The sequence below is a fragment of the Quercus robur genome, chromosome 1, assembly GCF_932294415.1.
Source record: "Quercus robur chromosome 1, dhQueRobu3.1, whole genome shotgun sequence".
Classification (NCBI taxonomy): domain Eukaryota; kingdom Viridiplantae; phylum Streptophyta; class Magnoliopsida; order Fagales; family Fagaceae; genus Quercus; species Quercus robur.
The window spans coordinates 21537341-21557167 of NC_065534.1; the positions used below are offsets into that span (position 1 = coordinate 21537341).

The following is a 19827-nucleotide window of genomic DNA, read 5'->3' on the forward strand; positions in this document are numbered from 1 at the left end:
GTGAACATATGAATATGGTCACATTTAGTAGAAAGGCTAGGATCATAGGTTTGGGAGGTGGACCCTAATCCTTTGTGTACGAGCTTCTTGTTGGGGGGACATTTAGTAATTGTTTGCCGAGCAGCTACAACGAGTTATCTAGATCACTCGTACTTGGATGTGAAGCTATCTCAGGGGGTACTGTATAGGTTCTCATGCTTAGCAGTATAAAGAACCTAAGTTTTTATTATGTTTGGTTGATGAGTCTTGGAGTTGGAGGCATTCAGGTATCTATTTCTAAAGATGTTTTTCAATTAACAGAATTGGGTGATGGAAGAGTGATCATGGACTCAGGGACACCCTGACTAGTTTGCCAAAATTAGCTTATGAGGCATTCCGTGATGCTTTTATTGTGCAAACTATCATCCCTCGAGCACCTAAGTGTTAATCTTTGAGACATGCTATAATCAACATGGTTTGAAATAGTTTACTTTCAATAGTGTCTTTCTATTTTTGGGGTAATACAATCTTGGAAATTCCACCAGGAAACTCTTTAGTTTTTGTAAACCAATTGGGAATAGCTTGTTTTGCTTTTCCTCCATCACCTTCCTAACTTTCCATTGTTGGGAATATCCAACAAGAGCATATCAAGATTATATTTGATGCGATTGTTGGAATTGTGGGATTTGGTCCCAAGCTTTTCTTATAAGTGAAAGGCGTATTTTTTTTTTAAAGAATTAAGTGAGACAACATATGAATTATGTTATTAAGGCATTTGTATATTGTAAATTGTAATTACATGGGTATTGCTTTCATTTTCACCTAATGCAAAAAAAAAAAATAATAATAATAATTTGCAATAACATTAGAGTTATTGCAATTATTGATGCAAGTTATAACAATAAAATCTAAGGTAATAGGTTTTTGCAACAAAAAATTATGTTGTAATAAACTCCAAACATGTTATTGTAATAGATTGAAATAATTGACATAAAAAATTCATATCAAATTATTGCAACTATATCTTCGTTTTCATAGATAATTATTTCATTTTTGTCATTGCAATGATAACTTCATTGCAATAAACTATCAATTCAAAAATTTCGTTGTAATAAATTGCAAAAATAATTGGTATCAAGTTGTTGCAACAATTTATTTATTTTAAATTATTGCAACAATTTTCCCCAATATAGTAAGGTATTAAAACTCTATTCCACCTCCAAAATTACATGTTATTGCAACTAGTATCATTACATCCACTTCCACCACCAATTATAAGTTATTGAAATTTTTTCTATTGCAACTTGAGAGAGCTTGTGATCCTTGTATTAGTTCTAGCTGGTATCAATGCCAATCATGTCAACAACCAAAATGTCTAATGCGAAAACATACTAGTTAATTAGTTAGTTTTTGTTTTTATTTTTTAAGAAGCTTAACTTTATTCATATTTTGACATGTCTAGGAAAAGGAAATCAAAATCTCAATAATTGATACCATACTTAAGTATTGATTTTCTGTTTTTCTACTCAAGGAAAGCGAGATTAAAGAAGGGATTTATTGGAATGATATAAGGCTAAAAGACACGAAAGAATTATATTATAGTATTAATTGATTTTTTATGCTATATATATATATATATATATATTTTATGTTAATGGTATCTACTATTATTGTAGCAAAATTCAAAAACCTGACATTTATCGTGACGAGTATTCATTCAACGATGTAAATGGCCATGGTACTGGGTGTGCCTCAGTGGCAGCTGGGACCAAAAGTGAAACAATTTTGTTCAACACTTTTCCTAAAATCATTGTAGGTTCAGCTCCGTCAACAAGAATCTATCCATATAAAAGCTATAGAGATGAGAGAAACCATGATATTTTTAAGGGTTTTATTGCTGCAATTGAGCAAAGAGTTGACGTGATTTCTATATTAATTGCAATTCAATGATGTTGTGGTTGGATCATTTTTGGTTATGAAGTCTAATATACTAACCGTAGCTATTGTTGAGAATTTTGGTCCTTTGGAGGCACTACTAAAAACGCGAGCTATGGTTACATTTTTAAAACACAGCTTTTGCTCCTAACTGTAACATATGAATTATGTTATTAAGGCATATGTATATTGTAATTACATGGGTATTGCTTCCATTTTCACCTAATGCAAAAAAAAAAAAATAATAATAATAAAAAAAAAAATCATTGCAATAACATTTACGTTATTGCAATTGTTGATGCAAGTTATAGCAATAAAAAATTATGTTGCAATAAACTCCAAATATTTTAATAACAACTTTGATGCAATTATATATATATATATATATACACACTATTGCAACAAAAAAATTGACTACTTCGAATATCTTATAATTATTTGAAACAAACTTATCCTTAACAGAACAAGATCACACAAAAGGAGTTCAAACCCCATCAGAAGATAAACACCAGTCAAGATAATCTTTACCTCATGAAGATTAGCACAATCATGTAGTCTAATGTAATCTGAAAATTCAAATTAGATGTAATCTCATCATATAAAATTATTGCAACTATATCTTCGTTTTCATAAATAATAATTTCTTTTTTGTTATTGTAATAGATTGTAAAATAATTGATATCAATTTATTGCAATGATAACTTTGTTGCAATAAGCTATCAATTCAAAAATTTTGTTGTAATAGATTGCAAAAATAATTGGTATCAAGTTATTGCAACAATTTATTTATTTTAAATTATTGCAACAATTTTCCCTAATACAGTAAGGTATTAAACCTCTATTCCACCTCCAAAATTATATGTTATTGCAACTGGTATCACTACATCCACTTTCACCACCGTTATTGAAATTTTTTTCTATTGCAACTTGAGAGAGCTTGTGATCCTTGTATTAGTTCTAGTTGGTATCAATGCCAATCATGTCAATAACCGAAATGTCTAATGCTAAAACTTACTAGTTAATTAGTTTTTTTTTTTGTTTTTATTTTTTTATTTTTTTTTATTTTAAGAAACTTAACTTGGTTCATATTTTGACTTGTCTAGGAAAAGGAAATCAAAATCGCAATAATTAATACTGGACTTAAGTATCGATTTTCTGTTTCTACTCAAGGAAGGCGAGATTAAAGAAGGGATTTATTAGGATGATATAAGGCTAAAAGACACGTAAGACTAATATTCTAGTATTAATAGATTTTTTATGTTGAAGATTTTTTTTTTTTTTTTTTTTTTTTTAATGTTAGTTTTATCTACTATTATTGTAGCAAAATTCAAAAAACTGACATTTATCGTGACGAGTATTCATTCAACAACGTAAATGGCCATGGTATTGGGTGTGCCCCAGTGGCAGCGGGGACCAAAAGTGAAACAATTTTGTTCAACACTTTTCTTGAAACCGTTGTAGGTTTAGCTCCATTAGCAAGAATCTATCCATACAAAAGCTATAGAGATGAGAGAAACCATGATATTTTTAAGGGTTTTATTGTGGCAATTGAGCAAAAAGTTGACGTGATTTCTATATCAATTGCATTTAATTTTACAAAATCATATAATAATTTCAATGATATTGTGGTTGGATCATTTTTGGCTATGAAGTCTAATATACTAATTGTAGCTACTGCTAGAATTTTGATCCTTCGAAGGCACTACTAAAAACGTGGCTATAGGTCCATTTCATCTATAGCTGCATTTTCTATAGCCACGTATTAAAGCGTAGTCTAAAAACTGTGACAATAAATCGACAAGTCTATAGCTACATTTTTTCAAATGCGGCTATAGATCTTATTTTAGCCACTCTTGGTAAATGCGGCTATAGGAGTTATTTTTGCCGCATTTTAATTTTAGCCACTCTTGGTAAATGCGGCTATAGGAGTTATTTTTGCCGCATTTTTAAAATGCGGCTATAGGTCATAGAATAGCCGTGTTTAATAACTGTGGCTATAGGCCCTTAAGCTATAGCCACGTTTAAGAAATGCGGCTATAACCTTTTTTTTTTTTTGGGAGGGGGGGGGGGGGGTAATCACAAATTCTTGTCTACAATATTCATCTTGTTAACATATCAACTTGTCTACAATATTCCTGTCTACAATATTCATCCTATTTATATATATACATTCAAATTAACATAGCAATATTCCTATCTACAATATTCATTCATGATCAGCCAAAAAAAACACAGAATCACACAAAAACCACAAAGAAGTGTACATGAAAGACGAGATGCTCATAGCCAAGGCATCACAAGAACACTATGTAGATTAAGCAGTTTAATTACCTCAACTAAATGTTCTTCATCCCAATTTTCAATTAAACTCTCCAATATATAAGGAGCATCATGAATTTCGTGATGGACCTATAGTCGCGTTTCAAAAGCGTGGCTATAGGTAGTCTATTTTAAAAAAAAAAAAATTCTAGATGAACCTATAGCTGCGCTTCTAAACACTTAGAAATGCGGCTATAGACTTACCCTATAGCCGCGTTTTGAAAACGTGGATAGGTCTGTAGTTTAAGCCGCGTGTTTCTTAAAAACGCGACTATGGGTTAGCTATAGCCACTTTTTTTTTTTTTTTTTTTTTGTAAACATGGTTATAACCCACGTTTTTTGTAGTGAGGCAATAGTAAAAAAATACTGCATCATAGATATTGATAGTTGGTGGCTCTTTATCAAAGAGACATTTTATAACTACTTTGTCAATAGATGATTTACAATGTGAGGTAATTGTAAGTTTTCTTACTTTATTTAGGTGCATAACAACATGAATATCTCAAATAATTTGATTTGTATGTAAAACATATTTGTTTCCTTTTGCTTTATATGCTTAAGATTAAAAGTTAAAATTCATCCTAATTAATCCAATAATTTTATCTTCAATAATATACATAAACTCAAAATATTAATAGTAGGTCCATGATTTGATTGTTAAATTGTGTCCACTTATATGATTTATGCTTTCCACTTGAGTGAAACCATACTTATTCTTTCTTTGTTTCTTTTATTGATTTTCCCCCAATATTCTTACTTTATCATTCACTTTCATCATCTCAAAGGAGATTAAAGATCTTCCTTTAGCGGTTTTTCTCCACAATGAAAGGTACTTATAATTCAAAATTTTGAATTCATTATAATCACATATAAAGTAATAAACTATAACTGATGACTAAATTATTTGTGTAGCTCTACAGAACAATTGGAAGAACAATTGAAAGGAAAAATTGTGTTATGTGATAATCCAGAAGAGAAAGATTTGGTAGAAATTAAAGGTGTAGCATGTATATTATATTGATACGAGGACCATCCACCATTTGCCGAACCTCCTTATGAAGTGCCATCAGTTTATCTCACTCATAAAGTAGCCAAAGATATTGGTGATTACTTAAAGTATGCTAATCTTTAAATTAAAAATTGATCATACTACAAGAAAAATTGAGCTTAACTTTATTTTATTTTGTTTTTACAATGAAAATTGTGATAGTGGAAAAACAATCCTTGACCCTAATAAAGTTGTTCATTTTTTAGGGTAGGGGGCCTAGTCCAAATGCCAAAATATTTTTAAGATAATTTAATTTAAAGAGATTCTTATTAATTTATAGTACATTTTCCTTTTTAAAATGAAAATAATTTTTCACTATGTTTTCAATCAAGCCTGACATATGTGCACCCGCAGTTGAGGTTTTGTACTTAACATTCATCATGAATTAAATGATCAATACTGTATCATAGATGGAACTTGTTTTACTTGCCCACTTGTAGCAACAAAAACAATACTAATTAAAAGAAAACTAGCTAAATTCCCGCATGATGTGTGATGATGCAACTTATTATTAGTTTTCTCTAATATTTCAATAAGTTTACAAAGATTCTTATAACTTAATTAGTTGACACCTTAATTTCCAATAGAGACATTCATGATTCATATCTCCCAACTATCGATGTATAAAAAATATTTAGAATAAATTTCCTTCTAAAAAATTGTCATCTTTATTTATTTTATAGATAAAATAGAAATCACACTATATATATGTGTTCACAAATTGAAAATTGCATGATATAGTGGTTAATATAGATAAGCATGTTTCATGCCTGTTAAAAAAATGCATATATCTTTAAATTATTATTTCTCATATAAATCGTAGAAAAATTATATTAAAATTTCATTATGCTATAACAAAATAAATGTACTTATTCTATTACACACACATACACACACACACACACACACACACACACATTACATGTGACTGAAAGGAGTTAAGAAATTTAAAGTACTAAGATTTATTTTAGTAAGTTCACAAATATTTAATTTTTATGGCTTTTGTGTCAATTGTTGTCAAAGTAACTAAACATGAGTAAGAATGTCAAATTCTAAATTTATTATTATTATTATTCCAACTAAAAATTATTTCTTATATAGGGTTTATAAAAATAATCATATAAATTCATTTGATATAAATAATTAATGCACAACTATAGATAATTAATATAAGCATTTACTCTATTGGCTAATTTAATGAACTACTTTGATATAAATGCAAACTTTGTTGATTTAGAACCCTAAATAAAGAGAACTTCAAGGAATGCGTCACATGACACAACCTTATACTCTTTAACATGAGGTCTCTGCTTATATATTTATCTATACTACTATTTAAGGGGCTTGCCCTGTTTGGACTGAATTTTTTTGTTCCAAAATATCCCCAACACTCCTAAGTTTAAATAGAGACAAAACTAAAGGATAGTTAGGTAAAAATACATTTTTACATGTATAACTTGCACTAAAATATTACCTACAAAATAGGAACACTCTCTATTCAGGATATTTGAAATGCTCCAACTACCTAAACCCACATTTTCAAAAAATATTTCACTTTTTTAAAAAAAACCTTTAATAAGTCTATACTTTTTATGAGAAAAAAAAAAAAAAAAAAAACTGCTCTCAATTAGAAATGTAATTAATTTTTGGATAAATTACACTTATCTACCCTGAGGTTTAGGATAATGTCAAACACATCCAAAGTTTCTTAAAAATAGCCAATTTGATCCTTGAAGACAAACGACCTGTAATGTTGTTTGTTTCAAACCCAAAGGTTTTTTTTTTTTTTTTTTTTTAATCTTTTCTCCGTTCTTTCTTCTTATCCTCATAGAGTCACAGTCAACACCTCACCTCCACACACTTGGTCTTCTCTCTATCTCTTGTTTCTTTTCTTTTTCCTCTATTTCTCACTTGATTCTCTCACTCTTTCTATTTTCTTTTCCTTTGCCAGGCCAAAATCTTACCCTCTTCTTTCTCCCGTCTCTTCTTCTCTCATGTCTCTATTTTGTTGATGGAAATCCTTCGATGGTGGCTGGTGGGTCAGCCATTTTCGATGGGATAACTAGATAGTCTGGACTTGGGTTTTTTTTTTTTTTTTTTTTTTTTTGGAGAGAAACTAGATTTGGGTTTAATAGCAATATTGTGATGGAATTTTGGACCTTGGCCGGTGTGATTGGGTTAAGGTCATTTGGGTTTTCATGGGTTTCTTTGTGAAAGAGATGAAGATGTTCCTTTTGGTTTTCTTGGCAACCAAACACTGAGTAAAGGAGTCTAAAGAGTAGATGAGAATATGGGTTGTCCTCTTGATATTTTGGCTAAATAAAAATTAGAGGGAGGAAGGCCAGTTTAAGTGCAGAAAAAATAAGGTCCTGCAAAAAAATTCAAACTCTTGTCAAAAGCAAGCATCACCTCCCAAAAATTTAGGCTCTATTTTTTTAGCAAAAAAAAAAAAAAAATCCATTTTCAATGTACTTCTCAAATGATTGGCTCAATCTAAAATACAAATATAATGTACAATAATAAGCTTATAAATTGAGGATAGCTCCCACTATTCAATTCGAAGATTCAACTCAAATCAATCAATTGGTAGGACAACCCAAGAAAAATCAAAGAATTAACACTACTTGTATTATGACTTTGAGGAAAGAAAATATATTGATGAGTAGATAATGGTGACAATGAGAGAATAAAACTTTATAGGAAAAAAAATATGAATAAATTACTTGTGTATGCTTTGAAGCTACTACCATCTCTATCAAAATTTTGAGGAGAAAAATAGAATGAAATATATTAATAAAAAATAATATATAAATTTTATTATTGATGCAACAATTTCTCTAATGTTAAAGTGAAAAAAATAATATTCACTCTCACAACAACTCAAAATATTTACTTAATATATTATATCATCCATACCATCCTGCAGGTGATCATCTCTAACCACCCTCTGAAATTTTGTGGTTGTCTATGCTTCCTGCCCAACAAAAAATTCTGCTTCCCACCATTAAACAAAACTTCACAACTTCACAAATAATTCTTGTCACCTCTAGAGATGCCAAACGAACCATTTTCATTGTAGAAACCAAAATACACACAGTAGTTCGACCACTATAAACAATACAACAAACTAAGCTATAGCAAATCTTGGTAACACAAAATCTCATAAAGGATGTAAAAGCGTATTCCAAGAGGTAAAAAATAACAAATTTTTAATACAAATAGTTAGAGACTACCTTTTAATTTGGAATATGTACATGTTTTCTTAAAGAATATAATCATATGAAACTTGAAAGCAAGTTCAAAGAATAGGTGCAGTACATAAAAGCCAGTCATTCATTTAAGCTGGAGAAAAAAAATCCATTCTAGTTCAATTGAAAATGTATAAAAAAAAATGAAAATCATGTTTTTACATCGCACAAAAAATGATATTGAGAAAATAAGGCCAACAAATACATCTCACCCTGATTAAATCAACAACACAGCATCACATTCCTTACTTATCTTCCTCCTTACCATTCTCCATGTATTATGACTTCTAGAACAACAACAAAAAATCACTTACAAATTTTATCAAATGGCTTGTGTACGTGTAAGAAAAACAACACTTAATGAAAAGAGAGAATTTTAAAAAGAAAAGAGAGTACCTTGTTGCAGCAACACCAACATCAATATAACCAAGGGTTGTTTTTTCTCTCTCAAGGCCTATGCAAGCTCCTTTGTGTCTAAAAATTGAAAACATAAATGAGGTTTTTGTAGGTACCTATGTATTTTTGATACCACATAAACAGACAAGTTTGGTTATGAAGTTAAAAGATTTCATATACATACTCCAAATTAAAAGGTAATATGATACCACATAAATAGGCAAGTTTGGTTATGAAGTCAAAAGATTAAAAATCTGTAATGTACCTTTTGATTTTGCATAATGATAGAGGTATTCATTAAAGCTTGCTATTTGTTAAGTCTCTCTCAAACCTCTCTCTGAATCTTTGCCTCAAATTTTTAATATCTAGGGTAAATTCCACTAAACCCCCCTGAGGTGATGTGGAAAATTGTGGAGCTAATAGAGGCTTCAGTTATATATATATATATATATATATATAGATTCGGATTGGGATCTGGGATGCACGGACGCGGCACCAGAGGAGCCGCACCCACATCCGACGCGGCGACGCGCGAGGGACGCCGCTACTTGCACGTTGGTGCTGCATCCTACCACATTTTTTTTTCATGACTTGCGCTGACGCGGCTAAGACTCGGCCTGATTCACGCCGACCCGGGCCATATTGATCGTATTGGGTGAAATCGCTGAAATGGCAGATTCAAGCCAAAACGGCTGATTCAGGCTGAAATTCAAAAAAAAAAAAAAAGGGTGCAAAACACACCGTTTGAACTTAATAACAAACCCTAAAACTCTCTCATGCATTCTCACTTCATCCAAACACCAAACTTTAAGCTCTCTCTCACTCCGTCACTCGTCTCTTTGTGCTCTCTGCAGTGTGCTCGCTTTGCCTTCACTCTCTGCCTCTCTGTCTCTGCTCTTCGTCTCCCCTGTGAGACACTCTTTCTCACGCATTCTCAACTCAGGTATTGATATAAAGCATTCTCAACTCATGCATTCTCTATCTCTGCCTCTTTGTGATTTGTGATTTGTGATTTGTGAATTTGTGAATCTGTGATTTGTGAATCTTAGTTTTATTTAGTTAATAGTTATTACTCATTGTGATTTGTGAATTTGTGAACTTGGGTTTGATTTATTATTAATTTATTTAGTTAATAGTTATTATTTGTAGGTTAAATTGAATCTATTGAATTTGCAATGGATGAAGTTACTAGCACAGAAACTTCACCTTCATCTAATCAAGAAGTGCCAAATGATGAATCTCCTCTTTGGCAGTATGTGACTAAAGTAGAAAAACCACCTGGTGCATCTGTTAAATCAGAGGGAAACACATACTTTAAGTGCAACTATTGTGGTGTAGTTTATATGGGATCCTATTATAGGGTTAAGGCTCATTTATTAAAAATTCCTAATAAAAGTATTAAACCATGCCCTAAGGTGATCAAGTTGAGAATGATAAATTAGAGAGAGAACGGAGAAGTCAAATTCCCTTACTCCCACCTCCCCCAGGCCGTGGGCCTATACCTATTTCCCCATTTCGAAGACATGAAGGGAGTGATAGTACAAATCCAGTTGATGGTAAGAGGAGGAAGTGATTGTGAATTCTACTTTGGAGAAAGTATTCCAGAATAATGCTAGACATGAATTGGATAGCAGAATTGCTAGGATGTTTTATACCGGTGGACTTCCGTTTAACTTTGCAAGGAATCCATATTATCGTAATTCCTACGCATATGCTGCTGCAAATAGCATTCAGGGTTATGTTCCTCCTGGATACAATGCCTTGAGAACAACATTTTTGCAAAAAGAAAGAGCTTATGTTGAAAGACTTTTGAAACTAATTAAGGACTTTTGGCTTGAAAATGGTGTAAGTATAATTTTTGATGGATGGTCAGATCCACAAATAAGGCCTCTTATTAATATTATGATTGTATCAGATGGGGGTCTAGTGCTTATAAAGGCAATTGATGGGTCAGGTGAGTTCAAAGACAAACATTATATTGATGGGGTGTTGAAGGATGCTATAAAAGAGATTGGACATGAAAAAGTTGTCCAAGTCATCACTGATAATGCTAGTGTGATGAAGTCTGCTGGAGCTCTTATTGAAGGTGAGTATCCTAAAATATTTTGGATACCCTGTGTTGTCCATACTCTCAATCTAGTTTTGAAGAATATTTGTGCAGTAAAAAACACTGAAAAGAATGAAGTTACATATGAGGAATGTAGTTGGATTACATGTATTGCTGATGATGCATCCTTCATACGTGTTTTTATCATGAACCATTCAATGAGGTTGGCAATGTTTAATGAATTTTTTCCATTAAAACTTCTCCAAGTTGCTGATACTAGATTTGCTTTGGTTGTTGTAATGCTAAAAAGGTTGAAGTTGATAAAAATATGCCTTCAAGCCATGGCTATTAGTGACCAATGGGCTTCTTATAGGGAGGATGATGTTGGAAAAGCTCAAAAGGTGAAAGATATGATTCTAAGTGATCTTTGGTGGGATAAAATTGATTATATCCTTAAATTCACAGCACCTATTTACGATATGCTATGAGTAGCCGACACAGATAAGCCTTGTTTTTATCTTGTGTATGAGATGTGGGATTCAATGATAGAGAAGGTGAAGGCAGCAATATATCGGCACGAAGGTTTGGAAGATGATCAGTATAGCTCATTTTGGAGTGTAGTGTATGATATACTCATTGATCGATGGACTAAAAATTGTACACCACTACATTGCTTGGTTCATTCCTTAAATCTTAAGTAAGTACATTTATTTTCTATTTTCCTTAGTTCACCCTTCTAGTAAAACACACGTTTCATCTATATTTGTTTTTTAATCTTTAACTAGGTATTACTCCATTGAATGGCTTTCGGAGAATCCAAAACGCATCTCTTCACATCGAGATCATGAAATTTCTAAGGAAAGGAGCAAGTGTTTGGATCGATACTTTGAAGATGAGAATGAATTAAAGGTTGTGAAGTTTGAGTTTGCTGCATTTTCAGGAGGGATGTTTCCTTCACCAAATGCCTTGACAGATAGGTGGGCCTTACAACCTTTGGTTTGGTGGCAATACCATGGCTCTGCATTTCTGACTCTTCAAACCCTTGCCCTTATTGGATAACCTTGTTCATTCTCATGCGCTGAGAGGAATTGGAGCACATACAAATTCATTCATTCCTTTAAAAGAAATAAAATGGCTCCTACACACGCTGAGGATTTGGTATATGTGCATTCTAATTTTCGACTTTTGTCAAGGTGCAATGAGGAGTACGTAAATACAGCAACAAAAATGTGGGATATTGCAAGAGACTCTTGGAATGAGAGCGACATACATGGAGGAGTTGGAATTCTTGAGAATGCAGCCCTTACACTCGATGAGCCAAAGTTGGAGGCCATGGTTATTAGGAATGTTAGCACTAGTGTTACTACTAGTGAAAGTGAAATTCGAAGTGAAGCTATTGATCTTGATGATGATAATGTTTGTGTTTGATTGTCTTGTTGATTATCTTTTATTTTGTTTTAGTTTCAAATTTGTGAGTTGTATTCTAATTTCCAAACATCATGAAATGTTTTAGTTTCAATTTTGTGAGTTGTATTTAATTTATGAACATCATGTTTTAGTTGTTATCTACTATTGCTCTTTAAATTTGGCATATGTTTATATAATGTGTAAAAGTATGCTTAGCAATATATTAAAAATATAAATAAAAATATTTTTAATAATTTTTTAATTGTCGAGTCTCATCGCACTTGCACCCACCTTTTTCAAAAATTGCAGAGTCCCGCACCCGCACCTGCACCCGAGTCTTGAAATGCACCTGTGCTTCATAGTTTGGGATTATGTTTTGAAAGAAAGTAGACCCCATAACGAAAATATGGGACTCGGGATTTTCAGCCTTCTTCTCCCAAAAAAAGAAAAAAAAAAGGACTCCTTTAGTCAATCTAGAGCTTTGGGCTTGATAAAAGATGAAGATGTCAAAAACAATGGAAAGCAGGAGGCGGTGCTACACCTATATTGTTGTGGAGGGATATCATTAAGTCGCCAAAAAATAAAAAATTGGTGGGTTTAGTTAAAATTGAACAAGTTCTTCTTTCACTAACAAGTGACCCAATTAGGCTGAACCCAATAAGAATGGGCTTTAAAAATTCCGATCCATTTTTTGAGTAAAAAAAGAATAATAATAACCTTTTTTGGTGCTTATTTATAAAATGGCGATGTCTCTACGTCTATGATCGTTGACTTCCGAGTCTCTCAAATCTCAATCCACTCGGGCTCTAGCTCTACCCAATTTCCCACCTCGCAGAATTCACTCGTAATTTGCAGAAAGGTTTTTCCTTTTTGGATTTGATTGTTTGAGGTTGAGGCTGAGGTTGAAGGTGGAGAAGTGGAGTTGATTTTGTTTGTTTTGTGAATCCAGGAGATGGTCACTCATGGTAGAGCAGCTGAGTGCTTGAGGCGTTTGTGATTTTGTCTGGGTGAGGTTCTCAGATTTGAAAAGTTTTGGTATGCTTTCTCTCTCTGACTGCTGAACTTATGAAATTATTTTGAACATGTATGTATGGTGTGTGTTCACTACAATCACTACCTTATGGAGTAGTTTTATTCTGAAATTAAATCTACTATTGCATGCTCTCTTTTTATATCTGGATTCAAATCAAATCTCCCTCCTTGTAACCATGTCATTATCAACATAATATAAACATGTCATTATCACTTCAGCTGAGAACTTTGTAATGGAGGACAAGACCCATATTTGTTCAACGGACAGGCTGGGTTTTAACTTTTAACGAGGCATCCGCGTGGGCTCGTTTGTCGACTAGTCTTCAAGTCAAAGCCAATTAGCCACACAGCCAAATTTTCCAGGAAAGAAGTTTAGCCAGCGCCAAGGCCTATCTCTCCCACTTAATTTCCAAAATGAAGCCCTTCAAAAACCTGTCCATTTCCTTCTTCTACTTCTTTGTCAGTACTCTTATTTTCATTTCCTTATTAGCCTATGCAGCCAGATTTGATATAAAAAAACAATTGCAACATCACAATTTGGGCTGCAGCTGTGCCTGGTGGTGGCAGGCAGATTAACCCAGGTGGAACCTGGAGCCTTGAAATTAGTCCTGACTCAGCAAGGGGTAATGGTCGCATTTGGGCCCGAACTGAGTGCATTTTCAATGGATCTGGGGTTGGTAAATGTCTAACTGGTGACTCTGGTGGGCTTTTTCAATGCCAAGGCTATGGTGCAGCCCCATGCACCCTTGCCGAAGTTCTATTAAGCCAAACGCAAAACTTGGATGACTTTCACATCTCTCTTGTTGATGGGTTTAATGTTCCTATGATTTTTAACTCTACGTCTCCGGAGTGCACAAGCATAGACTGTACAGGTGATCTCAACGGGAATTGCCCAACTGAGTTGAAAGCTCCGGGCGGGTGTTACATCCCTTGTACTGTATTCAACACCACGGAATATTGTTGCACTGGTGTAGACTGTAAAGCTACAAATTATTCCATGTTTCTCATGGGGGGTGCCCGGGTGCTTACGGTTTTCCTTATGAAGATGCAACAAGCACGTATTCATGCCCTAGTGGGAGTAACTATAATTTAGTGTTCTGCCCTCTTGGTTCCCTCTAGTCTGAGGCATACCACTAGTAGATAGCTTGTATACAAAGAAGTGGTGTAATCAAATCTCTGAAGCTTTGTGAGCATATGCCTAATTAGTGTGGCGCAAATGCTCCAATGTATTCACTTTGACATTGTAACAATATATCTATGAAAGCTTCTGCCCCATAAAAACAAGATTTCTACTTTCTCAAAGAAAAAAAAAAAAAAAAAGATTTCCATGACAGATGGAAGACATTAACGTTCATAAAAATAAAATAAAAAAAAAAAAAAAAAAAATCAAATTTTATGATAAAATTACATTATTTTTTTTTTGAAAGGGAAACGGCATTCATTCATTTATAAAAGGCAAGCATCGTGATACAATTGTTCAATGATTGGAGGAGGGGAATCCTCTATCCAATACAAATCCTCAATACTAGTTCTAGCATGTTGCGCTAACACATGAGCCACCTTATTACCACTACGCCTTGTGTGAGAAATAGATACCCACTGCAGGCCCCTAATAAGATGTTTAATATCTTCCACAACAGTCCCCAGCAGAGATATGTTGGCTTCTTGCGATGAAATAGCTTGCATTACATTAACATTGTCTCCCTCAAGAACCAACCTGGAAAAACCTGTGTCAATAGCAAATTCAACAACCTTTCGACATGCTAACAGCTCACCTTCCTCACTACTATTTATTGCTGGCCCTCTTGCGGACATGGCTGCCATGACTTCACCCTTGTAGTTACGGATTATAACCCAAACACCAATTCTGTTCAACTCAGAAAAAATTGCTGCATCAAAGTTCAGCTTAAAAGCCGATTTTGGAGGTGGTTCCCAAACTGTCCTGCTATTCTGCATAACCGGTTCTGCATAAAGTTGCTATTGAGCATGTTTGTACTCTTCTAAATACTCTGCTGCCCTCTAATTAATAGTCCCTAGATCAATGAATCTGCCACCATGAATAACGCTGTTGCGCCTATTCCATATGAGCCAAGCTTGAATCAAAAAGACTTCAACTTCCTCCAAAGACAATCGGTCTAGAAGGTACTCCAATAAGTGCAGCAAATCAGTTTGACCCGTGCATCCCTTCTGTAGAATTTTAACACTGCTAGCCCACACATCCTGTGCAGTGGCACACTCCCAAAGCGCATGAATTGTTGATTTTGGACATCTACAACAAATCGGACACCTATTATCTGATATAATCCTCCGCTTGGTCAGGTTTAATCTTGTCGGCAGAATATCATGACACGTTCTCCAGCCAAACACTTTGATCTTGTTTGGAATTTTGAGCTTCCACAAGGTAGCCCAAACTTGCTTCCCATACCCCCCATTTGAACTTTTAGCCCCTCTCCCAATCTTTAAAACCTGTTGTGCAACCCTATATGCTGATTTAACAGTGAACTTGCCATTCTTATTATGCAGCCATGTAATGGAATCAGCCACACTCCTATGACTAAGGGGAATTTTACATATTGCATCAGCCTCCTCCTCATGAAATAATGCCTTCACTACATCAATCCTCCATTCATGTAATTCATGATCAATGAGGTCAGCCACAACCCAACCTTCAACATCTTCATTGGGCCGATGGAGTAATCAATGTGATGGAAAATTAGGAATCCACTTGTCACCTTGAACCTTGATTGAATAACCATTCCCCAATCTCCAACAATGATGGGACTTGAGGATTGGTAAGGCTGCCAGCATGCTTTTCCATACATAGGAACTATTTGGTGATTCAACTGCCTCAAGAAATGAAGTCCGTGGGAAGTATCTCGCTTTAAAACACCGATAGAGCAATAAGTCAGTTTCTTGGATCATACTCCATCCTTGCTTGGCTAGCATGGCTAGATTAAATGCTCTAAGATCACGAAAGCCCATTCCGCCATCTTTCTTTGAGATTGACAGCTTATCCCAACTTCTCCAATGAATTTTTATTTCATTCCCAACCTGTCCCCACCAAAACTTCACACATAAAGCATCTAGTTCATCACATAATTTCATTGGGATTTGAAATAAACTCATCGTATAAGTGGGAATAGACTAAGCCACCGCCTTTATGAGAATTTCTTTACCAGCTCTAGATAGAAGCATACCTTTCCAACCTTGTAACTTTTTCCACACTCTATCCTTTAAAAAGGAAAAAGTATGGTATTTGGCTTGCCCAATTAGAGTAGGTAGCCCTAAATATGATTCAAACTGGTCAACCTCCCTGACACCTAAGATCCTCGGCATATCTTGTTTCTGGCTATCTGTTGTATTGCTACTGAAATACACCGAAGACTTCTCCAAATTGATACTCTGATCCGATGCATGTGCATAAAGTTGAAGGATCTCATTAATGGTCTTAGCTTCAGTTTGAGTTGCTTGGAAAAATAACAAAGAATCATCTGCAAAAAGGAGATTAGAAATTCTGGGTGCCCTTCTACAAATTGACACTCCCTTAATGCTTCCATCTACTTCTGCCTTTGCCAGTAGAGAAGTGAATCCCTTTGCACACAACAGAAACAAATACGGTGAGAGAGGATCCCCTTGCCGGATTCCCCTAGATGGAATAATATTGCCATATGGCCTTCCATTCACAAGAATAGAAAAGGATGGTGTAGTAATGCAACTCATCACCCTTTCAATCCACACATCTGGAAAGCCCAACTTTTGCATGATGCCTTGTAAAAACTGCCATTCAACTCTGTCATAGGCTTTGCTGATATCAAGCTTCAAAGCCATAGAGCCTTTTTTACCTTTCTTCCGGGAGTGCATAGTATGCAATGTCTCATAGGCCACCAATACATTGTCTGTAATTAGCCGTCCCGAAACAAAAGCACTTTGAGTGGGAGAAATTACATGAGGTAAAACCTGCTTCAATCTAATTTGTAAGCACTTTTGAAATGATTTTATAAATCACATTACATAAACTAATTGGTCTAAACTCCGACATTTTTTCCGAATTTTTTACTTTAGGTATTAAAACAATGTTTGTATGATTTATGTCAGGTATCATAATGCCATTATTCAAAAAATCTAGCACAGCAAACACCACATTATAATTTAAGAGATATAAGAAATTAAACCTTATAATTTCAAAAAGTAACTAATTAAATCTTAAAGTTTTGAAAAGTAATAAATAAAACACTACAATAAAAAAATAAAAAATTGATGGGCAGAACGAACTAAAAGAGCACTAGCATTGAAAAATGCTATTCTATACTATTATACCATCCCAAAAAGTCACTTTATTACTTATATCATCCCATTTTACAATACCTCTCACATCCTAAAACTCTATTCTTATTAAAATATTATTCTTTAATCTTTTTTTATTATTTCTTTTTAACCAATTTTTTTTTTTTTTTTCAGTTCTACTTTCCTAGGCTTTCCAACCGTTTCTTTTTTTTTTTCCTCAGCCTCCCTCAACCAAACCACACAGACCCATCACCGATCAACCCACCACCGATCAACCCACAACCCAACCACTACCCAAACACGACCCAAACCCCGGACCCAACCACCACCCACAACCCCTTTAAGCACCGGTCATAGCCAGAAAAAAAAAAAAAAAAAAAAAAAAAAAAAAAAAAAACCAGCATCACAACAGAACCATCACGCACAAACACACGCACAAACACAACCATCAAACCTTAAACAGAGCAACAACCCACTTCAGCCCACTCCAATCTCCGACTCCGCGACCCATGCCGTGACCCGCGCCGTGACCCACGACCCAAACACCGGACCCACAACCCAACCACGACCCAAACCCCGGACCTAACCACGACCCACAACCCCTTTAAGCACAAAAACCACAACCACAACCACAACCAAAAACACCGAACCCACGCCGGACCCAACCAAAAACCACAACCACAACCAAAAACCACAACCAAAAACACCGGACCCAAGCCAAAAACAACCAAAAACACCGGTCACAGCTAAAAACCACAACCACCAAACCCACGCTGTCACCCACGACCCAAACACCGGACCCACAACCCCTTTAAGCACAAAAACCACAACCACAACGAAAAACCACAACCAAAAACACCGAACCCACGCCAAAAACAACCAAAAACACCGGTCACAGCCAAAAACCCACTTCAGCCCACTCCGATCTTCGATCTTCGTGACCCACGCCATGACCCACTCCGATCTTCAACCCGGTTGGTATTGGTCGATGCTGGGGAGTTTCCTTGCTTTCACCACTTGAACGAATAAGTAGTGCATCTTCTCGACGAGATCGAATGAGGACTTCTCTATTGTCATGCTTTCTGTTGGATCCAACGGAGTAAAGTTGCTTCCATGTCCTGTAAATGGCCTCTTAATTGGTTGTGGACCTGCGATTCTCACTTCGGGCATTGATTTAGAAACAGATGCTGGATGATGTTTGGGTTTGAAAGAGGAAAGTGAGAAAGAGAGAATGAAGAGAGCGGAGAGAGCAGATGAGAAAGAGAGAATGAAGAGAGAGAATGTAACCGAAATTATGGGAGGATAGAGAAATGTCGATTAAAATATATATATATTTTTTTTACAATTGTGCTACAGTACAATTCTAAAGATAGAATTGTACTGTAGCACTATTGTATAATTTTTTACCATTTCTGTGTTTAGCATCCTTTGATGCAGCCCATTTTGAGACATAAAATGCTAAAAAGGACTGAAATATAGCATTAGCATTTTTCAATGCTAATGCTCTTACCCAATAACTCATGTTACTTGTTAAATAAATTGGACTTGAACATTTCCCCAAAGCCCACTTTGTGTAAATATGGACTGTAATTGAGGGAAACCATTTCATGGTTAGAGATAGAGAGAAAATATGGGTTGTGAGCCTAATCTTGAAATAAGAGAAAGTAGGGCTGTAAGTCCAATAGCAATATGTGAAGCAAGAGAAAAGCCCAGACCATGAAGTTAAGTTTGTGGTTTGTAAAGCCCATATTGTGAAGAAAATTTTGAGTTGCGATTTGTGAGGTGATTGGGCTTCAAGAGACATCCATAATAATTTGTGGTAAAAAATCTCAGCCCGTGGTAATGCATCCAAGGACTGGGTTTTTTTTTTTTTTTTTTCAATAGTTACAAATAGGGTAGGGTGATTTGAATTTTAGATGTCTCAACTGAAAACAACAAAAAGTGCCAACTAATTGAATTACAAACCTCTTGGCCATCCAAGAAGGGGCTTGGGTATTGGAGTAATTGGACTCATCAACCAACTCATATTTTTTATGATATTGCAATTATTTTTTTGGGTAAATTTCAATTTAAGCCCTATAATTTAGGGATAGTCTAAATTAAACCCTATAGTTTTAAAAGTACTAAATTAA

General features: G+C 34.6%; 2 protein-coding genes and 1 pseudogene across 2 annotated transcripts; 2 read left to right on the plus strand and 1 right to left on the minus strand.

Moving 5' to 3' along the window:
- Positions 1 to 10569: 10569 nt before the first annotated feature.
- On the plus strand, positions 10570 to 11460 carry LOC126732443 (uncharacterized). The gene has a single exon (XM_050435327.1). It carries the CDS (start codon positions 10570 to 10572, stop codon positions 11458 to 11460), a length of 891 nt encoding a protein of 296 aa, XP_050291284.1.
- A 2465-nt stretch (positions 11461 to 13925) lies between these two features.
- LOC126732506 (thaumatin-like protein) lies at positions 13926 to 14697 on the plus strand (annotated as a pseudogene).
- A 160-nt stretch (positions 14698 to 14857) lies between these two features.
- LOC126732576 (uncharacterized) lies at positions 14858 to 15367 on the minus strand. Its single transcript, XM_050435551.1, has one exon. It carries the CDS (start codon positions 15365 to 15367, stop codon positions 14858 to 14860), a length of 510 nt encoding a protein of 169 aa, XP_050291508.1.
- Between the last annotated feature and the right edge of the window lie 4460 nt (positions 15368 to 19827).